The sequence below is a fragment of the Caenorhabditis remanei genome, chromosome IV, assembly GCF_010183535.1.
Source record: "Caenorhabditis remanei strain PX506 chromosome IV, whole genome shotgun sequence".
Taxonomy (NCBI): Eukaryota; Metazoa; Nematoda; class Chromadorea; order Rhabditida; family Rhabditidae; genus Caenorhabditis; species Caenorhabditis remanei.
The window spans coordinates 7,348,632-7,372,162 of NC_071331.1; the positions used below are offsets into that span (position 1 = coordinate 7,348,632).

General features: G+C 36.3%; 9 protein-coding genes across 9 annotated transcripts; 7 read left to right on the plus strand and 2 right to left on the minus strand.

Moving 5' to 3' along the window:
• Nucleotides 1–363: 363 nt before the first annotated feature.
• GCK72_012702 (uncharacterized protein) lies at nt 364–2,198 on the plus strand (the record flags this gene model as incomplete). The annotated part of the gene is made up of 4 exons (XM_053729333.1): nt 364–566; nt 791–884; nt 1,742–1,942; nt 1,992–2,198. 4 exons carry the CDS (start codon nt 364–366, stop codon nt 2,196–2,198), a joined length of 705 nt encoding a protein of 234 aa, XP_053584105.1.
• A 2,790-nt stretch (nt 2,199–4,988) lies between these two features.
• On the minus strand, nt 4,989–5,333 carry GCK72_012703 (uncharacterized protein; the record flags this gene model as incomplete). Its single annotated transcript, XM_053729334.1, has 1 exon — nt 4,989–5,333. The coding sequence occupies one exon, from the start codon at nt 5,331–5,333 to the stop codon at nt 4,989–4,991; it is 345 nt and encodes a 114-aa protein (XP_053584106.1).
• A 22-nt stretch (nt 5,334–5,355) lies between these two features.
• Nucleotides 5,356–5,976, minus strand: GCK72_012704 (uncharacterized protein; the record flags this gene model as incomplete). Its single annotated transcript, XM_053729335.1, has 1 exon — nt 5,356–5,976. One exon carries the CDS (start codon nt 5,974–5,976, stop codon nt 5,356–5,358), a length of 621 nt encoding a protein of 206 aa, XP_053584107.1.
• Nucleotides 5,736–7,010, plus strand: GCK72_012705 (uncharacterized protein; the record flags this gene model as incomplete). The annotated part of the gene is made up of 5 exons (XM_053729336.1): nt 5,736–5,834; nt 6,349–6,521; nt 6,564–6,636; nt 6,683–6,802; nt 6,846–7,010. 5 exons carry the CDS (start codon nt 5,736–5,738, stop codon nt 7,008–7,010), a joined length of 630 nt encoding a protein of 209 aa, XP_053584108.1.
• A 2,010-nt stretch (nt 7,011–9,020) lies between these two features.
• GCK72_012706 (uncharacterized protein) lies at nt 9,021–10,489 on the plus strand (the record flags this gene model as incomplete). The annotated part of the gene is made up of 3 exons (XM_053729337.1): nt 9,021–9,208; nt 9,396–9,897; nt 10,214–10,489. The coding sequence occupies 3 exons, from the start codon at nt 9,021–9,023 to the stop codon at nt 10,487–10,489; spliced, it is 966 nt and encodes a 321-aa protein (XP_053584109.1).
• A 1,676-nt stretch (nt 10,490–12,165) lies between these two features.
• On the plus strand, nt 12,166–13,851 carry GCK72_012707 (uncharacterized protein; the record flags this gene model as incomplete). Its single annotated transcript, XM_053729338.1, has 8 exons — nt 12,166–12,358; nt 12,404–12,541; nt 12,588–12,732; nt 12,785–12,916; nt 13,000–13,073; nt 13,126–13,190; nt 13,243–13,742; nt 13,791–13,851. 8 exons carry the CDS (start codon nt 12,166–12,168, stop codon nt 13,849–13,851), a joined length of 1,308 nt encoding a protein of 435 aa, XP_053584110.1.
• Nucleotides 13,852–14,391: 540 nt separating this feature from the next.
• GCK72_012708 (uncharacterized protein) lies at nt 14,392–15,723 on the plus strand (the record flags this gene model as incomplete). Its single annotated transcript, XM_053729339.1, has 3 exons — nt 14,392–14,568; nt 14,782–15,291; nt 15,448–15,723. 3 exons carry the CDS (start codon nt 14,392–14,394, stop codon nt 15,721–15,723), a joined length of 963 nt encoding a protein of 320 aa, XP_053584111.1.
• An 814-nt stretch (nt 15,724–16,537) lies between these two features.
• GCK72_012709 (uncharacterized protein) lies at nt 16,538–20,024 on the plus strand (the record flags this gene model as incomplete). Its single annotated transcript, XM_053729340.1, has 5 exons — nt 16,538–17,004; nt 17,053–17,520; nt 17,569–17,946; nt 17,991–18,373; nt 19,846–20,024. The coding sequence occupies 5 exons, from the start codon at nt 16,538–16,540 to the stop codon at nt 20,022–20,024; spliced, it is 1,875 nt and encodes a 624-aa protein (XP_053584112.1).
• A 286-nt stretch (nt 20,025–20,310) lies between these two features.
• Nucleotides 20,311–20,756, plus strand: GCK72_012710 (uncharacterized protein; the record flags this gene model as incomplete). The annotated part of the gene is made up of 2 exons (XM_053729341.1): nt 20,311–20,410; nt 20,491–20,756. The coding sequence occupies 2 exons, from the start codon at nt 20,311–20,313 to the stop codon at nt 20,754–20,756; spliced, it is 366 nt and encodes a 121-aa protein (XP_053584113.1).
• Nucleotides 20,757–23,531: the final 2,775 nt, after the last annotated feature.

The window sequence follows — 23,531 nt, forward strand, 5'->3', positions numbered from 1 at the left end:
AAATTTAACTCAAATTTAACCATTTTAGTGTTTTTTACTACAAAATAAGGCCAAAATCGTATTTTTGAAAGCGACATTGTGTTCCGCCTTCCGCCTTTTGGCATTTTTTTTCCATTCCGCTTTCCGCCTTCCGCCTTCCGCCAAAAATTTTTCGCTTCCGCCTTCCGCTCTCCGCTTTCCGCCGATATTTTTTAAATTCCGCCTTCCGCCTTCCGCTTTCCGCCCAAAAAATGTTCATTCCGCTTTCCGCCTTCCGCCTTCCGCCATTTCAAAAACCGCATTCCGCTCAACACTGATTCAGAAAAGAAACTGCACCGCCTGAAACCTCATGACATCCCTCTCATCGACGAACTCACCCCGATTATGGAACTCCGAAAAGCTGCTCTCCTATCGGCTGATCAAGTTCAAAGAGACATTTTAGAGAATGCTGTTGGGAAAGATAATAAGAATTTCTACTTGAAATTAAGGCCGGAAGCATTTTGCCAGAAGAAAGTAAAAATTGGAGAGAGGAAAGAGGACGGAGGGAAAATTGTGTGCGATCCGGAGGCAGTGAAGGAGGATTGCACGTGAGTTAGATTTTTTTGAGCCTATTTAGAGGATTCACCACCAAAAATAGAGCACTGAAGCGAAGCCTGAATATCACAATAACAATTTTTATAATCTGGAAAAGATAATGATACGATATTGAAACTGTGGAAAAATATTTTTGATCATAACATCAGTTACATAGTACCAGTTTAACCAGAAATCAGAAACTAGAAACACTGATTAATTTTCATGCCAATTCCAGACTGATGTCACTGGGGCTCAACAATCAAGTACAGTTTGATCAAGAGATGTACAATGTAACAGGACGGAAATGTGACTATATTGCAGCGGATATGGTAGGTGTTATTAGCAGCGCACCCCTTCTTACATGTGCGCTCCATCGCAAACGAGAGAGTATCGGCGAGAGACGAAGAGTTTTTTTTTCTCACGCCCACACAGATTTCCACTGTTTTTGACATATTCTCGCTATTTTTCAACTTTTTTCCAAAACAAGCTTTTGAAAAAAAAGAGAATAGGTAAAAAACAGTGAAAATTTCTGCAGAAAATCGGCCACAATCACTTTTAATAACCCCGTAGTACATATTAATTTTGTGCAACATAATCTGTTTCAAAAGTTTGTGATGAATATGGTGAATTTTGACGGTGTGATAACGATACAATGTACACAGATCTTAATTTTTGAAAATTATGTTAATGAAATCAGTGTCTTCCTATTTTTCAAACAAACTCATACAGGAAAGTTATGCATACACAAAGTTGATTGTCTGTGAAGCCGTAACAAATGCTCTTGGAGTAATGTAATACCAGTTACTAAATTGAAAATGGTCATTTGTTCTGACTGTCATAAAAATGTTTTTCTATTACCCGTACGCCAAGTTCGGTCCTTACTTTAGACGAGGTGTCGGTTTCGTGTGGAATTTCGATTCACGCCTGTTCTCTGCCGTACTTTTTCTCAAGAAAACATTTAACATTTCAGTTTTACAATTCATACCCGACTTATATCAATATTCCACACGAAACTCACATTCTAATATGAGAAATCCGCTACAGAAAATTGTATGTATCTATTATCTATTATTTTTCTTTTCTTTTATAGCAAAATACGCTCATATTGGATTCTCTTACCAAAAGTTTCTCTCTTTTCAAAAATTGTTGAAACACTAACAATATTTTTTAATTCTCAAATTCCCAGGACCCCCAAAACATGAACACCTACCGTATTTTTGCTGCAATGAGGGCTCACGTCTACGCTGGAAAAATTCCTGATAACCTAACGATTTCTCATATGATGGAACAGGAATTCAAGACGGAATTGGAAATTCTGAAGATCGATATAGAAGGTGGAGAGCATACTGGTTTGGAACCATTCCTGCAAAAGTATTATGTCTGTCAGGTACTTTCAGAAAATATAAAAGTATATGAATAGTTGATTGAACTTTCAGATCCTTATCGAAATCCATGGGTGGCCGGCGGAACACTTGGAGATGCTTCAAAAGATTGCTAGATATGGATTCAGAATATTCAACATTGAACCGAACAAAATGTGCTCCAGATGTTGTGAATACAGTTTTATTAATGAGTTGTGCATGCCACAGTTTGGTGTATTGCCATTGGCTATTACTATTCCGAGAAATCTCACAAATGTATAAATATTTTTTCTTACTTGTTAGTGGTTGTCACAAAAATCGATTGGACCCAGAAAATGAGCGGCTGAAATAAAACTACAGTAACATTTTTTTCTAATATCGCAAACAACTTTGGATGAGTAGACATTTGGAACGTTTATGACCGAACTACTGTAAAAGACAGTGAAGCTAGTTACAAAAACACTGAAACGTAAAACTTTTTTGTTTTGCTGAATTATTGAATAGTTTATGAAAAATCAAAAAGAATTTGTGTTTTCAAGAAATATTGACTACAAAACCAAGCTTCCTGAAACTATTGTCGTGTAGTAACATACTTAAAATAATTAATACGACATTACTTGAAATCCTAAAAATTGGAAAGTAAAAATTCTATCCATCATCAATGAACACATCTGTGAGTTTCTATTGAAGTTTAACAACTGAAACAGGCCTTTTGATGCATATATTCGGTTTGGATTACTGTTTCATATTCTATGTTTGAACAAGAGATCTGAAAAAGCAATAGTTCTAGGGTTTTAGAATAAATACTGATGACTTTTCCCATTATATGCATTGAAAAAATAACAAAACATGACACTAAAATGTTTCGCTTGATTTTTTATGGTCATACGTTCGGATTCTGTTTCAATTAATCCACAAATCGTTATTGTGCATGCCACAGTTTGGTGTGTTAACATTGGCAACATGGCTGGGCAAATTATATGACCACGTTTTCAGTTATGGCTTGAAATGGGACGCGGTGGGACGTCCCGCGTCCCCGTCCCGCGCGTCCCGGATTGTCATAAAACGGTTAAAAATGAACCAATATTCTTGAAACTTTGGATATCGCGTCCCCAGCTATGTCTTCATGCTCTGAGAAAGTTTGACTACTCCCCACATAAGTTGACTGTTTTCCAAAATGACCGGAAAAAATCTGGGACGCCCCATTTCGAGCGCTATTTTCAGTTCACCGTGACCGCACAACTTTGTGCCCTGAATTGAGTCACCTAATGTAAGAATTGGTAATTAAAAACAGCCGAGAAAGTTTTGATCGGATTGGTCAACTTTCACCAAAGATATCAAACATTCAAAACAAGAATTCAAATAATTTGCCCAGCCCTGATTGGCAATTACTATTCCGAGAAATCTCACAAAAGTATACATATTTTTTCTTACTTGTTAGAGGTCGCCACAAAAATCGATTGGACCCAGAAAATGAGCGGCTGAAATAAAACTACAGTAACATTTTTTCTAATATCGCAAACAGCTTTGAATGAGTAGATGTTTGGAACACCAATGGCCGAACTACTGAAAAAAAAAGTGAAGCTAGTTACAAAAACACTGAAACGTAAAACTTTTCTGTTTCGCTGAATTATTGAATAATTTATGAAAACTTAAAAAGAATTGGTGTTTTCAAGAAACATTGACTACAAAATCAAGCTTCCTGAAACTATTATCGTGTAGCAGAGCTGTGCGGGAGTAAAATTTTCTAAAAGGAAGTCGGAAGAAGGAAGAAGGAATAACTTTAAATCCTGAAAATTGGAAAGTGAAAATTCTATCCATCATCAATGAACACATCTGTGAGTTTCTATTGAAGTTTAACTACTGAAACAGGCCTTTTGATGCATATGTATATTCGGTTTGGATTACTGTTTCATATTCTATGTTTGAACAAGAGAAGCTCTGACAATGAGAAAACACTATTTTATTAATAAACTACATTGAATAAATACTGATGCTGATAACTTTTTCCATTATATATGTACGTTGAATAAGAACAAAATAAGTGAAACTGGCAAGGGTAGTCATAGAGACGTGGCTTTCAAACGATCAATAAATTTGGTTATAGATGGTTTCGATTTCTGGAAGTCTGTTTCTGCCATCCAATTCGATTAAATGTCTCAAAAAATAAAGATTTAGACTTGATCAATGTAAAAATATACATTATCCCACTTTTAGACATATATTTCGATAAAACCATGACTGGAACTGAAAAAGTCGATTTTCCGTATTTTTTAGATTTTCGAAAATCTATGAGTAAAGTTTTATGCGCTACAATATTTTTTGTGCCCGAAAATGTTTTTCAAAATTTCAGAGCATCACAATGAATAAAGTTCCAGCCAAAACCACCCCGGTTCGTAAACTTTTGAACAAATCTGAAAGTTTCGGTACTTTATAGTTTAACGGGTGTTTATTTAATTAACGGGTGTTTATATAATAAACGGGTGTTTTGAGAATTAACGGGTGCAATACCAAAATCTAAGAATAAACGGGTGTTTATAAATCATTTTTTCAGCAGTTTTTATTTTTTCTATTCATTCACTGTTTTACCGTTTTTTTGTTATTTTCTATCGTTTTACATATATAATTTCAATTATTTCGTCCGCAATCACTGATAAGAGTCTCCTAGCATTGCACGCGTGGAACTGATAAGCACTATTCCAAAAACGGTTTTTCACTCGCTTTATTTTCTGTTAAAATCGTTTTGAAGACAGAACTTGTCACACTTGAAAGTAAAATAGACCGATGCTTTGATTTTTTCATTTCAATCAATGTATTGTTTCCAAAAAATTAGATACTACGTCTTGACAAATCAGTCAATGATAATGTAAAGGATTCTGGATCAAAAAAATCTTTTTTTTTTAAAGCTCAAAACCCCATGACGCTTATGTAGTTCTTGTAAACCAACACCTGTATATTGTTATTTTATTTGTTTGAAGTATGTCTAAAGAAGCATGAAGAAAAGAATCAAATCAAATACAACCGAGTATAGTTCAGAATAATTGAGGTAGATGTGGTTTCATGGCAACGAGTTTACAATAGATGAATGCTAGTGTTGTAGTATTGGACCTTATAAAAATGAGATTTTTGATGCTTTTTTGGCTCCCAACCAAAAACTTCAGTTTTTTCTCCCTCTTCCAAAATGTCTTCTAGCTCCTCTTCCACCATTTGTTCTTCCTCCTCTTCCGCCACCTCCTCGTTGATTTGTCGTAGGAGCCTCAGTCGGTGGTCTTGCACGCAATTTGATTGGGCTCCTGCGTCCATCGACCACCTGTGTGCCACATGGTCCTCTTCTCTGCGAGCGGCCACATAGTCCTCTTTGATGTTTCCGATTTCTATCTCCTCGAAGCCCACGCGACAGCTGATGATTTTTTTCATTTTGTTGCTCATCTGACATTCCTTATGGCGAGAGACTTCTTTCCTCCGCGAACTCTGACTGCTCCAGTTCGTCTTCTTGTTGTTTCCTTTCCTTTTTGAGTACCATTCGTTGATTGATGAGTCTATCTCTAATTCTGCCGCCTCTGCTTCCTCTTCCTCTCACGGTTTCTTTCTGCTGCAGTCTATTTTTGTTATCAAGAAACCGCTGACGCATCTCCGCACTGAATTGCATTCCTTCTTTTCGTCCTCGTCCCCTCATTGTACGTCTAACTGTCGATTTTGAATTTCCACGCACAGACAATGCTTGAACAGGTGCAACAAGATTTGTTTTCTTTTGGCGGTCCATTTTCTCTGACTTGTCAGATCGTTGGCTCTCTTTGACACCATTGGAACGTTGCTTCGATGCAGAACGGCTGGGAGATCTTGATGTCGGATAATGAAGATTGCTGTTGGTTCCGATTAGTCCCGACCCAGATGGTTCTTGAGATGATTGTTGAGACCGTGAAGATTGTCGAAATTCTTTCTGAGATCTTCTAGATTGACCAAGTCGGGATAAACGGGGGAGTAGGTATTCACTTCCGGACGAACCAGAGCCAGATGAAGAGGATTCCGAACCATCAAGTGGTGATTGTGCTAGGCACATCGAACAAGAGCCGTTCCAGGTTCCGTACCATGCTTATATCAATTGCGTGTAAACAATTGATAACATGGGCTCTGTTATCTCAGTGTTTCTCCCGAATGTGATCAATTTATCAATTAAAAACATATGGGCTACTTGACCACTGCAATTGTGCTAGGCACATCGAACAAGAGCCGTTCCAGGTTCCGTACCATGCATATATCAATTATAATCACCACTATAAAACAAGATTCTATTGACGTTAAATCAACTAACAGATTGACCAGATGAAACTGCTGCTCGTTTTGATTTTTGTTTTGTTTTCGGTTTCTACTGTTGCAGTTTCTATTAATGCACTGGCGGTAAGAACTCAAAATTTTATTCTCTGATATTTAGACTGGTTTCACTGGTCTCGCATCTATATTGGATACGGCAGTGCGATCTTCTGAAAGTCGCTCTGTTCCGTCTTCAAGAATAGAATCAGTCCATGGAAAAGTAGTGCATTCAGTTGGTATCAAACCACTAGCGGTCGGAGATGTTTTAGAAATCGTTATTTATGCAAAACAATCGTAAGTAAAAATTGAGATTCATTTATGCACCTAAAAGTTCAGATTCAAAATTTTCATTCATTCGGATAATGAGTTTTTTGTTCCAATTGCATTGATAGTAAATCACTGGAAAAAGGTGTTTTTTTTTTCATTTTTCATATGTTTAATAAATAGTTTTACAGGAACTGAGCATAACTTCCCGAAAATTTGAAGACTTTGATTACGACGAAAAAAGAAGAATCCCGTTTGTCCTTCCTAGTCAACTTTTGATCAATTTTGAAGTGTTAAAAATCGGCTGGAAGGTTTGAAAGTTTTACAAGGCATTGACTAGTGTTTTTATTTCAGGTTACAATCAATAATGACTGGGTAATGATCTATGAAAAACGAATGAGTTTGGCGTTTGCACACACTTTATCTATTTTCGGAGACGTAATGGTACAAACTGTGCAACTTTATCAATATTCTGGACTTGAGGAGAACGAAGCGGAATATGGAAGTTATGAAGAATGAAAAATATTTGTATTATATCCTTTTAAGTTATCTATGAATAAACATATATATATATATATATATAAGACTTCTTAGAGAATATCAGACGATCATCTGTGTTTTCAAGTTTACAATACTACGAATTTAGTAACAATCTTTTATCAGTTCTATTCGGAGACTCTTATCAGTGATTGCGGACGAAATAATTGAAATTATATATGTGAAACGATAAAAAATAACAAAAAACGGTAAAACAGTGAATGAATAGAAAAAATAAAAACTGCTGAAAAAATGATTTATAAACACCCGTTTATTCTTAGATTTTGGTATTGCACCCGTTAATTCTCAAAACACCCGTTTATTATATAAACACCCGTTAATTAAATAAACACCCGTTAAACCATAAAGTACCAAAGTTTCCACAACAATCTAATAACTAAAAACGGGCGATTCACTTGGCAGGCTGCCAGTTGAGTCGCCGCTGAGCCAAATCGGGTGCTTATAACGTGGACGAACAATATGGAGTTAAATTTTCAAATATAGCTCACTATTTCCACTTTTTTGCTATTTTCGATTAAACTTGAAACAAAAATCGAATTCAATAAAAAAGGGAAAAAATTATACATTTTCAGAACAAAATTTGTTTTTGATATCAGACTTTCTAACGGCTCAGATAAAAACAAAATCATTTGTTATCTCTGATAATTGTGCTCTTTCTGAAATAGGAATAATATGAAATTTGTATCACATCACAGACTTTTTTGACAACTTCACAATTCCATGCTGATATGAAACAATAAAAAAAAGTTTCAAAAAACTCAATATTGAGAGTGATAGCAAGTAATTGTTTGCAAAATCATAAAAATAATCAAAACTGCAAACACGAATAGATTAGTAATAATTTTTCTATTTTTTTGTAGACAGTGTTTTTGTAGACATTAATTGATCGAATCAAGTAGTTTTTTTTAAATAGAATCTTCAATATGTGGCACTGAAAATAAAAATAAAAGTGAAACTGAAAAGTTTCACTCGTTATTTAATGGAAACTGTTTCAATTAATCCACAAATCCTATGTCCGGATAAATTTATATTCCTCGATTCTCGGTTACATCTTACTAATCGAACAAAAGGAAACTTTTATTATCTCTGTTAATTGCGCTCTGAGGTATTTCGATACGCAGCTTGATCGACTACTTTGTGAGCCGATTTTTGCCTGTTTCAGCGAAGCGCGGTTGATTTTAAGACCCATTTTTAAAACACTCCAAAAGGCGAATCAGAGTAAAAGAACTCAACAAAAGTGATAGTAAAGCTATGCTTTCAAATCTTAAAAATACCATCATCAAAACTGCAAACACCAATAATTAGTAACAATTTTTCTGTTTTTCGTAGGTAATAAATTCACTGAATACAGTATTTCTTCAATAGGATCTCAATTTGCGACACAAAAACATAGAAGTCAACAAAGTTCTATTTTAGGAGGTCAGATCAAACTCCTTCCATCAAAAATCACTCAATTTGCATTCTATTCATCCCTTGAAAACCTCGATCTTCGGAATCTGATACCCCAGAAAAAGTCCAAGAATACATATAAACACCTTGTGATCTATCAAATGTGTCATATCCGTTTTCTAAAGATTTCTAAAGTATGAATGTAGGTGAAACATCAAACTTCTTCCCCTCGTTAGCTCACCTTCAAAAATTAAGGATACATTCATAAGGGGGGGGGGGATGTTTGAATATGAATGAGCACAAACGGAGATGGAAAATTTGTATATAAAGGAAGAGGAGGAGAAAGAGGAATGAGTTTCCTAACGGAAATCACTTTTACACTATCTCTGAAACCTGAACTTTTATTACAGTGAACAATGGAGAAGTTGATTTTTTGACTGATCACAAAACACAACTCTGACCATTTTAATTTCCGATCGTGGCTAGAGTACAGGGCAAAAAAACTTTTCTCAGGAATATGAATTCATTTTCGCCTTTCTTCTCACTAATTTTCTAAAACAGGAAAACTTACTATTCCAGACCATGGAGTTCGGTCTCTACCAGGCCATCCACACATTCCTCTCAGTCTTCGGTGTTGGTATCAATATCTTCTTGTTGTACCTGGCGTTGACAAAATCACCGAAAATCATGCGTCCCTGTTCTGCACTGATCACCAACAAGTCGTTGACGGATATCATGTCATCATTGGCTAATTTGTTTGTCATGCAGAGGTAAGAGTTGAGAAATTTGTGACGTTTTGAAATCACTCGAATCAATGAATTTGAACCGTTATCAATTTCAGAAGGAAGTGAAACATTTCAAAAGTAAAAACTGTTTCAGCAGCTCCAAATACTCTACCAACTTTTCAAAAATTAATGAAACCTATTCCATGTTTCTATTCTATGTAAATTTTTCCAGAATCATCACCGACGGCTCCTCTATAATAATCATTCCCACTGGTCCCTGCACTTCCATCGGCCCAACCGCCTGCTATGCCGGTCACATGTTCATGGGAAGCTTTTTGGAGCACAACCTCATATGGCTCATTGCTTGTTATCTATTCCGTTACTACATCCTCTATGTCCGTGATCCATCAATCAAAAGTATTATTTTTGCGGCGTTAGTGGTTTATACGCCAAGTTTTATTCATATGGCGGTTTGGATTAAACTATTCGATTCGGAGAATAAGGACATGATGATGAATTCTACTGGTTCTGGCAATTCATCTTCTTCTGAAATGATTCTGACGGGCTCTGCAGTCTACTGGAGCTCTCTTGTAGTCTATGTTCAACTTGTAATCACTGCTATTCTTGTGGTCATTGCTTATACATGGATCCGGAATGTGTTGATCAACTTCATTTTGAGTATGGGAGCAACACTTTCAAAAGATGTCAAGATTATCAATAAGCAGTTGGTCAAGGTGAGTTTTGAGCTTGTTGGACTCTAGGGGAAGAAACAAAATTAGAAAAAACGAGTTATTCTAAAACTAAGGTTTTGAATTGAAACAGTAGATCCCGTTTCCCAACCTCTATAATTTTTTTTACAATTTTTTTAAACTAATGACAGGATCTTTAGATCCTCACTTTCCATGTGTGCATTCCCATCTGGATCTTCTATAGCAAATCTGAAAACTTTGTAATTCTAAAACTCAAATATTGAAACAGTAGATACCGTTTCATAACCCCCATAGTTTTGTCAAAAATGTTTTTCAATTAATAAACCGATATCTTTTCAAGATTCTCACGTTCCAAGTGTGCATTCCCATCTGGATCTTCCTCGGAGTCTTCTTCTTCCTTGCCATGTACACCCAGAATGCTCAACCAGACATTCTACAGTACTCCATCACTATTTCCTTCATGTTGGCACCTGTCATCTCTCCATTTGCCTACATCTTCTTTGTCCCTCACTACTGGAATTTCTGTATCGGAAAGAAATATGTGACACCGAGTACCACTTCTATCTGTGGAAGCTCGTCGAATTGTGGAAGTGTTGAGAAGAAGTCGATGGCTTGAGAGCTAATTTTTTTTTGAATAAATCAATACTTTAGTGCTGAAAAGTGGACATGAAATTGAAAACCTTTGAATAATATTCGCATTAATGACGTTCCCACTGTATCCTTCTGCTTCAAAATTACTACATGTGAAATTGGAAACTGTAAAATTTATAGTAATGATCTTGCCATTGCTCATACATAGATATGGGAATAACATGAATAGGAAAGCGATTCAGATGTATAAAACGTAAGGATAGGTTATTGTTGTAAGAAATACAACGCGAGCAACTAATAAAACCGATCAATCAATTGAAAAGTTTTTGAAACATCAATTTAGTTGTTTAGAAGAATTCGTGTTTCTCTCATCAGTGATAATTGCATTTAATTTACATCTAATGATTTCTTTTTTATATATTTATTTTGTGCTGAAAAGTGGAGTTAATGACCTTCCCACTGTATCCTTCTGCTTCGAAATTACTACATGTGAAACTGGAAACTGTAAAATTTCTAGTAATGCTCTTGCCATTGCTCATGTATAGAAATGGAAATAACATACATGAATATGAAAAGATTCAGATGTATTGAAACAAACACTTGTACAATTATTGTTGTCCAAAATACGAAATTAAAATGAAACATCTGTAACAGTGATTTTAGGAACATTTTGTCCTATTAATGATGGAACAACTTGACGAGCAACTAATAAAACCCACCAATCAGTAGAAAAGTTTTTGAAACAGTAATTTAGTCGTTCTCGAAGAATTAGATACCCTGGCATTAGCCACATTTTAATATTTTGTGAAAGAGTAAATCGTGCTGAAAAAAGTTCATTTCTTCAGGTTGCAAATAACCTTCATCTGTGTATTGCTGATCTCAGTCGATTGTGTAATCGCAACATATGGGAGACCTGAGACAGTAAAAATTAGCAAGTATGTTTACGTAATGTTAAAGTAATCATAAAAGAAATGAAGAACATCAACTCGAAACTCAAATGATGATAAAAAGGAACACTTGAAACATGAAAACTGAAATAGTGATTGATAGATGATGTGAAATCTTTTAAGACTGCGGTCCACCGAAATGCCCATGAAAAGTGTCTATATTTCTCTGAGTCTCTTAATTTCGCACGCAATATTCTTTGATTTCGGTAGTGCGCGGTTGTAAGAAGCGTGCCAAGCTAATAGCCAATAGCTCTCATTTCGCTAACCTGTTTGGAATTGAACCATTAAGAAATGTATTTACCAAAAAGATAAATTACCTACTTTGTATCTGAAATTAGAAAAATTATGGCTCGGAAGTTGACACCAAGGTTTTCACGGTTTTCGATATGATTTAGGTTTAGATTGAATTTAAATATATGTTCGTCTATTATCTCAAAGTAATTTGGATATTTTATTTATTTCAAGAATATTATATGATGTCATTTTTGTTTCTTCCGTTTAAAAACTAAATCAATAAATGTCCATTTTAATATTCTATGGTTTAACAGATTCCCATTACAACAAAAAAGTAAAAACATTTTGTCGTGGTGAGACCCATTTGATCTACCTACCCGCCAAAACTGTTCATCTCATCATTTTGATATCCTGGCCATTTCTTCCATTTTCCATTGATTTTGTTTGCAATTTTTGTGCTTTGTCGGCTAATTTTCACTTGTTCACGACATTTCAGTAGTTTTCAGAAGAGATTCATAAAATGAATCCTCCACCCGTCGAAAATCAACCGGAAAAATTGGAAGACAACAAACCGAATCCGCCTCAAAATCCAATAAATCAACCTCCTGTTCCCCAACAATCTGCACCGAGATATCCTCAATCAACTTCTAATGAGCAGGTTCCGACATTGAGTTCCCAACAAGGAGGGGACATCGATTTATCCAGATTGCAACGTGAGTTCACAAAGTTAGTTTCTGCATTGTGAAATTTAAATTCAGAAGACAACCGTCCAAGTGATGATGACGGAGCTAAGGAACAAGCATTAAAGGAGTGGTGGGAGACCTGTGCGAATCCGGAAAATTTCGCAACTCCACAATTGAGTGCTGAAGGGCAAATAGTACAGTCGAATGTGCAACGTAAGTTCTCAACGGCTTCTAATTGAAATCCCAATTTTTTTTTTAGAAAACTTGGCGCCGCCTGGCTATCAGTATCATCTAAGTGCTCCGATTTCGATTCATAGTGGTGTTGCTGGACCAATGAGATCTCCGGCAGGAGGTGGGATGGGCCATCTTCCGGGACGTGAGTTTGCAGTAAACCACGATGTCAGGTATAACAATAAAGTGTCAATTTTCAGAAAGATCACCAAGTCCATACTCCAGACCAAGTCATCAGTCAAGAGGCGAACCAACAACTGAAGGAATGCATATGATGCCTCAAAATGCGTCAAATCATTCATCTCAATTGCTAGCGACTATTGGACAACGAGCCAACACGACTACTATGGAAATCCTGTTGGTTCTCATCGAGCCGATCTCCAGCAAACTCTTTCGTTACCTCAACTCTACATGAATTCCTGCAACACCGATATTTCCAGCTGGGGATTCCGTTCGCAGCCTATGTATTGGGACTCTCCGGGAATGGGTGATCAATTTAAAGGGGATACACACCGTAAGTTCTGAAACTTCAAACAAAAAACATTCACACAATAAAGAACTTCCAGATGATCCAATGATACAAACCAGTCGTTTGAACGATCCACAGAATTCAGAAATTCTTGGATTTCGGGTATGCAATTGGCATGAAAAAAAGATGGATATTTACCCAATTATTTTCTCAGAACCAGCCGATATACCCTCCACTCCCTAAATTTGACTCGACGACTCAGCGCCAGATGTCATCGAATTCTGAAGAGCAGATCTCCGGATTACCAGTCAAAGACTATCTGAATGCAACCTACCCTAGACCGTCATCATCCTATGCCAAGAACCGCCCGATACGCATTGCGCGAAATGAAAGACTAATGCAAGAGCGTTCCGAAGAATGTGACCGTTTTATCGAGAAGTTGGATAAACCTCTTCCAATGGGAGTAACTAAAAATACAGTAAAACTTCCTGAACTATATCAGAAATGGGCGGATATACCAAAGCATGCTTATAGGAAACTCAATCTTCGTGATACCATTGGTGTAAACAACGGAGATTTGGTAGTAGCAGTTCTCAAGGAAGCCGTTAATAAGGATGAAGAGATGGACGCTGTGTGCAGACGATTGGTCAACTTTTTGAAGGATGATGAGAGAGACAAAATGTTGGAATATTCGGTACAGATGAAACAGAAATGGTACGAAAAACTATTGAGTTTTAATTGAAAATTGTTTCAACATTTCAGGGTAAAAATTAAGAAAACGATTGGCAGCAGTAGTAGGAAAGGATCGGAATCATCGAAATAACTAAATTTTTTGTTTATTGTGTAATTTATTTGCTGGTTGCTATATTTTTCGGATATTGATATTGTTTTATTTTGTTAATTAGTTTGTAAATAATTGACTTTATCAATTCTATGAATTTCGTTTAATTTAATTATTTTCATGTACTGTCTAACTGAAAGTAGCTTCGGATATTCTAGATATTTCAAGGAAGTTTTTTTGCCCGGCTTCAAGATGTTAGCCAATTTTTTTCAACTTCTCACCGAAAATGTGAACATTTTTGATGATTTTTCAGAATTTTTTCGAATTCTGAACCATAGTCGAAAATGCGACTTTTTCGCTAAAAAATTTCAGAAGTTTCAGAAATTTTTGTACAGCAGCCCATCGAGAAGATTCTTTTTTTATCTGATTAAAAAACACAGTTATTCTCTGACAATCCCAATTTCCGGTCATACGTTTTGGCTAGAGAATGCATACTACACATCTTTCAATCATCGATCATTTTTTCATCTCGACTTTCTTCTCACAAATTCTCTGAAACCGGAATCATTCAGACACTCAATCATGGAGTTCGGTCTCTACCAGTCCATCCACACATCTCTCTCGGTCTTCGGTGTTGGAATCAATATCTTCTTGTTGTATCTGGCGTTGACAAAGTCACCGAAAATCATGCGTCCATGTTCTGCACTTATCACCAACAAGTCGTTGACAGATATCATGTCATCTCTGGCTAATTTGTTTGTCATGCAGAGGTAAGCGTTGAGAAATTTGCAACGGAAACGATTGATGAATCAATAAATTAACCCGCTTTCAATTTTAGAAGGAAGTGTAACATTTTTACTTATTTCTTTGAAGATCAGAAAAACATCAAATATTGACTGTTTCAACACCTCCAAATACTCCACCAACTTTTCAAAAATTTGATTCCATTTTGTTTTTCGTAACATTTTCCAGAATCATCACCGACGGCTCCTCTGTCACGATCATCCCACTGGTCCCTGCACTTCCATCGGCCCAACCGCTTGTTATGCCGGTCACATGTTCATGGGAAGCTTTTTGGAGCACAACCTTATCTGGCTCATTGCTTGTTATCTATTCCGTTACTACATCCTTTATGTCCGTGACCCATCAATCAAAAGTATCATTTTTGCGGCGTTAGTGGTTTACACCCCAAGTTTTATTCATATGGCGGTTTGGATTAAGCTATTCGATTCGGGGCCCAAAGACACGATGATGAATTCTACTGGATCTGACAACTCATCACTATCAAAGTCTTCTGAAATGATACTGACTGGCTCTGCAGTCTACTGGAGTTCCCTTGTAGTTTTTGCCCAACTTGTAATCACTGCTATTCTTGTTGTGATTGCTTATACATGGATCCGGAATGTGTTGATTAACTTTATTTTGAGTATGGGAGCAACACTTTCAAAAGATGTCAAGATTATCAATAAGCAGTTGGTCAAGGTGAGTTTGGAGCTTGTTGGACTCTAGGGGAAGAAACAAAATTAGAAAAAAAACGAGTTATTCTAAAGCTAAGGTTTTGAATTGAAACAGTAGATCCCGTTTCCTAACTTCTATAAATTTTTAACAATTTTTTAAAACTAAAGATATCATCTTTAGATCCTCACGTTCCAAGTGTGCATTCCCATCTGGATCTTCCTCGGAGTCTTCTTCTTCCTTGCCATGTACACCCAGAATGCTCAACCAGACATTCTACAGTACTCCATCACTATTTCCTTCATGTTGGCACCTGTCATCTCCCCATTTGCCTACATATTCTTTGTCCCTCACTACTGGAATTTCTGTATCGGAAAGAAATATGTGACACCGAGTACCACTTCTATCTGTGGAAGCTCTTCGAATTGTGGAAGTGTTGAGAAGAAATCGATGACATGAGAGCTAATTTTATTTGAATAAAACAATACTTTGTATATTTATTTTGTTCTGAAAAGTGGACATGAAGTGGACATTTTTTGTTGTTATTTCTATTTGGCCGTATACGCGGGTTGAAACATTTTTAGAGCTTCAGAATAATTATTAAATTAACATTACCATCGTATAAGTGCACGTGACTCGCGACATATGGGATACTTGGAACAGTGTAATTTGTGAGTATCAGTTCAAGTGATGTCAAGCTATAATAGTTATGAATGAGATCAAAACAATACAAAAGGAATACTTGAAACATGGAAAGCGGGATGAGTGATTGATGTGAGATATCATGAAAGTATTCAAAAACTAATAAAGTAAAATATTTTCAATTCCTCTAAACCAACTCCAATCGTAATTCTGCTTATTATATCCGAAGATGAAATGACATATGTCTTTATGGATATCAAGATACCTTGTGTTACTGTTTTATTCAGTTGGAAGATTTTTTCTCTGGCTTGACCTACCCACTTCTTTTTTTAATTATCGAAGAAGTCGTGGTGAGACCAATTTGATCTACCTACCCGCCAAAACCATTTCTTTCCATTTCATGAAATTTTCATGAATTTTTTTCAAAATTAAAAAAAAGCTTGCCTCTTTTTTTGAAACGAAAATTTTTTTCGGTCGGTGCGAGACCCGTTTGATCTACCCGCCCGCTTTTTTCACCCGTTTTTCTGTTTTCACTAGTTCGTAGCCTCATTTTTCATTTTTTTTTTGTCGTTTCTCTTCAGTTTTTCCATTTTTTCGAAAAAAAATTAACTGGAGCTGATTTTCAGAAGAGATGTCTGACAGCAATCCTCCAGCGGAACCAAACAGAAATAGAAAACGGAAGAGCGATTCGTCTTCAGATACACCGTCTTCATCTTCTCGTCCTCCACAACCTGTACCGATTTCAAGACGTTCTTCAACCCAATCAACATCGTCCATCACTGTTGAAAACGTCATTAGAACGTTGAGTAAACCCCTTGAAGGAAGAAATCTCAATGTGAACAATATTGCTGAAAAAGTTCTGAAATTCACAGTTGAATATGGCGAAAAAGTTGCTGCTTCGATTGGGAAAACTTGGTCAACGGTTCGAACGGAAATGGAGTATCGCATTCATCCATTCACTCATGCGAATCGACGCAACGAAATGAGCGAGAAAGAACAAATTCCGTACCTGCGATTGTCAAATTGGTTCGAGTACTATGAGGAAAGTAAAGATAAAGAAGCGGTTCTAGATTTGCACAAGAAACTGTATGAAAGATGGTAAAGCCTAATCTGTAGATGTTCTTACGACAATTTTTGAAATTTCAGGGAAGTATTGGCGCTGTTAGACAGTAATCCTCCGACGGAACCAAACAGGAATAGAAAACGGAAGAGCGATTCTTCAAATACACCGTCTTCATCTTCTCGTCCTCCACAACCTGTACCGATCTCAAGCGGTTCTTCCACCCAATCATCATCATCCATCACTGTTGAAGACATCATTAGAACGTTGAGTAAACCCCTTGAAGGAAGAAATCTCAATGCGAACAATATTGCTGATAAAGTTCTGAAATTCCCAGATGAATATGGCGAAAAAGTTGCTGCATCGATTGAGAAAAATTGGTCAAATGTTCGAAGGGAAATGAATCGTTGCATTCATTCTGGGGGTCAATACGAGAAAATGCCGATGAGAAAACAAATGGTGTACTTGCGATTGTTCAATTGGTTCGAAAATTATGAGGAAAGTCAAGTGAAAGAAGCGGTTCTTGATTTGCACAAGGAATTGGAGAAGAGATGGTACACTCTATTCTATGGATTTTCTTAATAAAAATTATGAAATTTCAGGAGAAAAATGGATAAAGAATTAGAAGAAAGCAAAAAAAGTAAAGAGGAAATTGAAGTCACAAAAAGGAAAAAGGCTGTTGATCGCATCATCAAAAAATTGAGTACTCGCCTTGAAGGAAGAGATCTCAATGAGGATAAGATTGCTGAACAAGTAAAGGAATTCACAGAGGAATATGGCTTAAAAGTTGCTGCATCAATTGGGCAAAATTGGGACATAGTTCGAGAGGAAATGAATTCTCGCTTACCGGTTCGAATCAAAGATATGGATGAGGAAAAACAAAGGATGTACATGCGAATGTTCAATTGGTTGGATTACTATGAGGATAGTGATGTGAAAGAAGAAGTTTTAAACTTGCATCTGGAACTGAAAGAGAGATGGTAAATTTATTGATTTTCTAATTTAAGAAATTGTGAAATTTCAGGTTAGACATAAAACACAAATGGGAGTGGATAGAGAATCTCACAGTTGATGATATTCTCGAAGAACTGAGGAAACCTCTTGGAGATAGAACACTCGATGTTAAAGATGTCATTTTACGAGCCAATGAATTCATTGAAAGATATAAAAGACATGACAATCCAACAACACAAATTGCTGTTATGTTTGGTGAAAGTTGGGCAACTTTTACACGAAAAAGAAATATATATCTCGTGGAGCAAACATACGAGGAAATGAGTTTAGACCTCCAAGAATTTTACCTGCAATTGTTCAATTGGTTGGAATTCTATAAGGAAGATTGGCAGAGAGCAGGGGTTATAAACTGTATGGATCTTCATAAAATTCAAACCACCTGTGGAGAGAATGGTACTGTTTTTTTTAATTTTCTCACGAAAAGTTTTGAATTTTCAGTTCCGAAGTAGAAGGAGAAGGGCGAGGGAAGGAGTTAAAGGATGATCTCCTACATTCTTTATAATTTTCGCGCTTTACGATTTGATTAAGTTTAATGTGAATTTTAATATATTTTCGTTTATTGTCTAACTCAAAGTAATTATGATATTTTATTTATTTCAATAATATTACATGATATCTTTTTTGTTTTTTCAATAAATGATCATTCACAAGAAGGGGATGTTTGAAATTGATTGAGCACAAACGGAGATGAAAAAAGTCTATGTAAAAAGAGGTCCTATAAAAGAATATTGACTTTCCGCCATTAATTAGCTTCTGTATCCAAGGGAAATCATTTTTACACTTTTTCTGAAACCTAAACTTATATTACAGAAAACAAAACACACTCAGGTATTTTTGGGCCACTTTGCCCACGAAATGGGCCATGTGGCCCACCAAATGGGCAGTATGGCCCGCCCTACGCGGGCCATCATGCCCATATTCTGGGCCACATGGCCCATTTCGTGGGCAAAGTGCCGAAATTCGGTTCAACGCGCAGCATTCAGCTCCCTTTTCTCTTTCCCATTAATCACAATAATTAACAAGATTACACATTTTTGTACTTTTCTACTATTTATTTGTCAAATTCAAACACAAAAGAATTATTTCAATAATTATGGAAAGTAATAGGATAAGCTGAAATTGGTCAAACTAGAAGATGGAACATAGGGATACAGGAAAAGGAAATAATTTTTCGTGAAAACTACAAATATACAAATTACAACAAAAAATTCAGAGTAAATGCAAAAAATTAAAGATAGAAGAAAATGAGCAGCTGGAGGGCGTAGTTGGTGATGATTCTTGTGTTGTTGAAATCATTTTTTGTTCAGCTGAAATTTCACCAAAAGTAAACAAAAACAAATAAAAAATACTGTCTTACCTGTTAAGTCGAGTTTAGATTTGTTTCATTTTCTGTGCGAAATAAGTAGAATTATATAAAAGGACGATAAAATTGAAAAAGAAACGATATAAATAAGAAAAATCGTGGCGAAAAATCAGAGTGCGCAGTAGAGCGCGATTTCTCAACTTGTGCCCACTCCGTGCCCATGCTGCGCCCATCCATCCTCACCAAGCGCCCAACCTGTGCCCACATCCACCAAGTATTTCCTAACTCTCAACCTGTGGCCCAACCTGCGCCCAACCTGTGCCCACTGGGCCATGTGGCCCTTTTTGCGGGCACTGTGCCCTATTCACGGGCCACATGGCCCAATTGAAAGTTTCGTTGCCCAACCCTTGCCCAAAAATACCTGAGCAATTATTCTCTGAAAATCTTAATTTCCGGTCACGGCTAGAAAGTACATAACAAACAATTTGTTTCAATCATATAACATGAATTCATTCTCACCTCTATACTATTTCAATCTCTGAAACAGGAATCACAATTCCAGAGTACAACGATGGAGTTCGGCCTCTACCAGGCCATCCACACATTCCTCTCAGTCTTCGGTGTTGGAATCAATATCTTTCTGTTGTACCTGGCGCTGACAAAGTCACCGAAAATCATGCGTCCATGTTCTGCACTTATCACCAACAAGTCGTTGACAGATATCATGTCATCACTGGCTAATTTATTTGTCATGCAGAGGTAAGTGTTGAGAAATTTGTGACGTTTCGAAGTCTCTTCCATCAATGTATTCAAACCGATATCAATTTCAGAATCAAGTGAAACATTTTTACTTATTGGTGAAAAAATTTCAAAAATGATTGACTGTTTCATTGCCTCCAAATACTCTACCAAGTTTTCCAAAGTTTAATTTCATCTTTTAGAATTTAAAAAAAAACAGCACGTCTGTCACGATCATCCCACTGGTCCCTGCACTTCCATCGGCCCAACTGTTTGCTATGCCGGTCACATGTTCCTAGGAAGCTTCTTGGAGCACAACCTCATCTGGCTCATTGCTTGTTATCTATTCCGTTACTACATCCTTTACGTCCGTGATTTATCAATCAAAAGTATCATTTTTGCGGCTTTAGTAAATACCGTTTCATAATCCCTACAATTAAAAATTCATTTTCAAAAAACTAATGTTTAGATCTTATGAAATTCCTCACGTTCCAAGTGTGCATTCCCATTTGGATCTTCCTCGGAGTCTTCTTCTTCCTTGCCATGTACACCCAGAATGCTCAACCAGACATTCTACAGTACTCCATCACTATTTCCTTCATGTTGGCACCTGTCATCTCTCCATTTGCCTACATCTTCTTTGTCCCTCACTACTGGAATCTCTGTATCGGAAAGAAATATGTGATACCGAGTACCACTTCTATCTGGAAGCTCGTCGAATTGTGGAAGTGTTGAGAAGAAATCTTGAGAGCTAATTTTTTTTGAATAAAACAATAATTTGTATATTTATTTTGTGATGAAAAGTGGACATGAAGTTGAAAACCTCTGAATAATATTCGCATTAATGACGTTCCCACTGTATTCTTCTGCTTCGAAATTACTACATGTCAAACTGGAAACTGTAAAATTTCTAGTAATGCTCTTGCCATTGCTCATGTATAGATATGGAAATAACATACATGAATAGGAAGCGATTCAGTATTGTTGTTCAAGAAACACATAATCAAAATGAAACATCTGTAACAGTGATTTTAGAAACATGATGTCTCATTAAGAAAATATGTCGAAAGAAATACAACGCGAGCAACTAATAAAACCGATCAATCAATTGAAAAGTTTTTGAAACATCAATTTAGTTGTTCAGTAGAATTCGTGTTTCTCCCATGATAAGGAATTGAATCTTAGTCTAATGTTCCGATTTCCATAAGAATGTTCCTGATGGGCAATAAGAGTAAAACATTAAAAAAACAAAATCGCCAACAAATGGAATTAGATACCCTGGCATTAGCCACAGTTCAATATTTTGTGAAAGAGTAAATTGTGCTGAAAAAAGTTCATTTCTTCATGGCCATAAGAGACTCTCTTCAAAATTTCTGAACGCAAATTGTAGTCAACGATCTGAGATTGTTTCTTTGAATTAGTGGAACAAAATCTACCAAACTCTATGAAAAATGAGAAGACGGATGTGGTTTACGAGAAAATGCCTAACGATCGTATAACAAGTGTAAGTGTTGGTGACTCGCGATATGGGATACTTGGAACAGTGAAATTTGTGAGTATCAGTTATTTACATCAAAGCAATTATGAATGAAACCGAAACAAAACAAAAAGGAATATTTGAAACATTGAAAATGGAATGAGTGATTGATCGATGATGTGAGACAGCAGGTGTGAGTTTAGAAAACATTTTCAAAAAATGTTATTTTCCCAAGTCTCGGAACATCAATTCTTTTTTTTTGTAAACTCCGATCGTTGTTCAACTGACAATGAATTGTCAGTCTGAAAAACCATATTTCTGAAACAGTGCAAGTTTTCAAACAAAACATTTTTGTGTTATGAATCCATTTATATTTCATTTTGCTAATTTCTAAAAAATGAAACTGTTATGAAACTTTCTAATACCGTTGAGGCTACACATGTCTTTATTATAATCAAGTTACCTTGTGTTTGAAACGGGGAGCATTAAAAAAGAAATCTATGTATATAAATTCATTTCAAAAATTCATAGTCTTTTTTTTCCTATTTTGAGCGTTAGATGTCTGTTTTTCAAATAAAGGTGCTTCATTCTCACCAGTTTCTTACTGACTGCAATTCCTTATAAGTTGTAATTCTAGGCAAACCAACAGAAATTTTTTCAAACACACGGAAAAAGAGACGGAAAGGCTCGTCCACTGAAATAAAAAACTGATCAGGCATTAACGAATTTCCTGAAACGGTTTAAACTCATAATTGTTCAAAAGTATCAACAGAATGTTTCAATCACAAATTTTTTGTTGATCAGTTAAGTTATTAATCGCATTTGGAATTGATTTGACTATTCCTGAAATTATAAAGTTCAAATACTAGAGTACCAACCCTAGAGCCACATTTAATTCCACTGTAAAAGAGTGAGTCTTGCTGAAAAAAACAAACATTGAGTATTTCTTCGGGATCAAAAAAAAACTTTCCGAAACAACTATGTACAACCAAACATTGGTTATTGAGACCACGTAGAGTCCCGAAGAACCTATGCAGATGCGCTCTATTGCCAAGGAGGTTACACATTGTCGTAGCGGTGAACTTTAGAAATTTCTGTACATACCAGAGTTGCATGGAAGTGAAAATTTCTTATCCGGAAGTCGGAAGTCGGAAGTCGGAAGTGAATTTTCTTATCCGGAAGTCGGAAGTCGGAAGTCGGAAGTCGGAAGCGATTTTCCTTATCCGGAAGTCGGAAGTAGGAAGTCGGAAGTGAATTTTCTTATCCGGAAGTCGGAAGTCGGAAGTCGGAATGGAAAAAATGCCCGGAAGTCGGAAGTCGGAAGTCGGAAGTCGGAATTCCATGCAACTCTGGTACATACCGTGTGAACATTAGAATTTATTCAACGTATGCACAGAAATTTCTAAAGTTCACCGCTACGACAATGTGTAACCTCCTTGGCAATAGAGCGCATCTGCATAGGTTTTTCGGGACTCTACATGTGAGACTCTTAAGAAAACTTAACGCAAAAAACTAGCCGATCTAAACTAGCCCAATCACTCTGATTATAAATATACGTAAGAGGTTGGAATCTATGCAGTAGCTTAACTGCTTCGATTGGGTAATCGCAATATATGGGAGACCTGAGACAGTAATAATTTGCAAGTATCAGTTTATGTGATGTCGAAGTAATCACGAAAGAAAAGACAAACAGCCTTTCAGCATCTCGAAACTCAAATGATGATAAAACAATAATCTTGAAACATGAAAATTGAAGTTGGGATTGGTGAATAGAAGATCTGACCTCTTATAAGCGCATTTATAACAAAAAATTCTTAGATTTTCACATCTCCACTTCCGAGGAACTATGATATTTTCAAAAGTCTCATCCATCAATACCATGCCAATTCCACTAAATTATCAATCTGAGAAAAAAAACAATCATTCTTATATATAAAAGACAATTGGGCGTTGTCTGAGGCGATGTCCGCAACGGTTTTGGAAAGAGAAGAGAAACTGAGCCAGCGGGCAAAACCGAACTGGCGTGCTTTGGA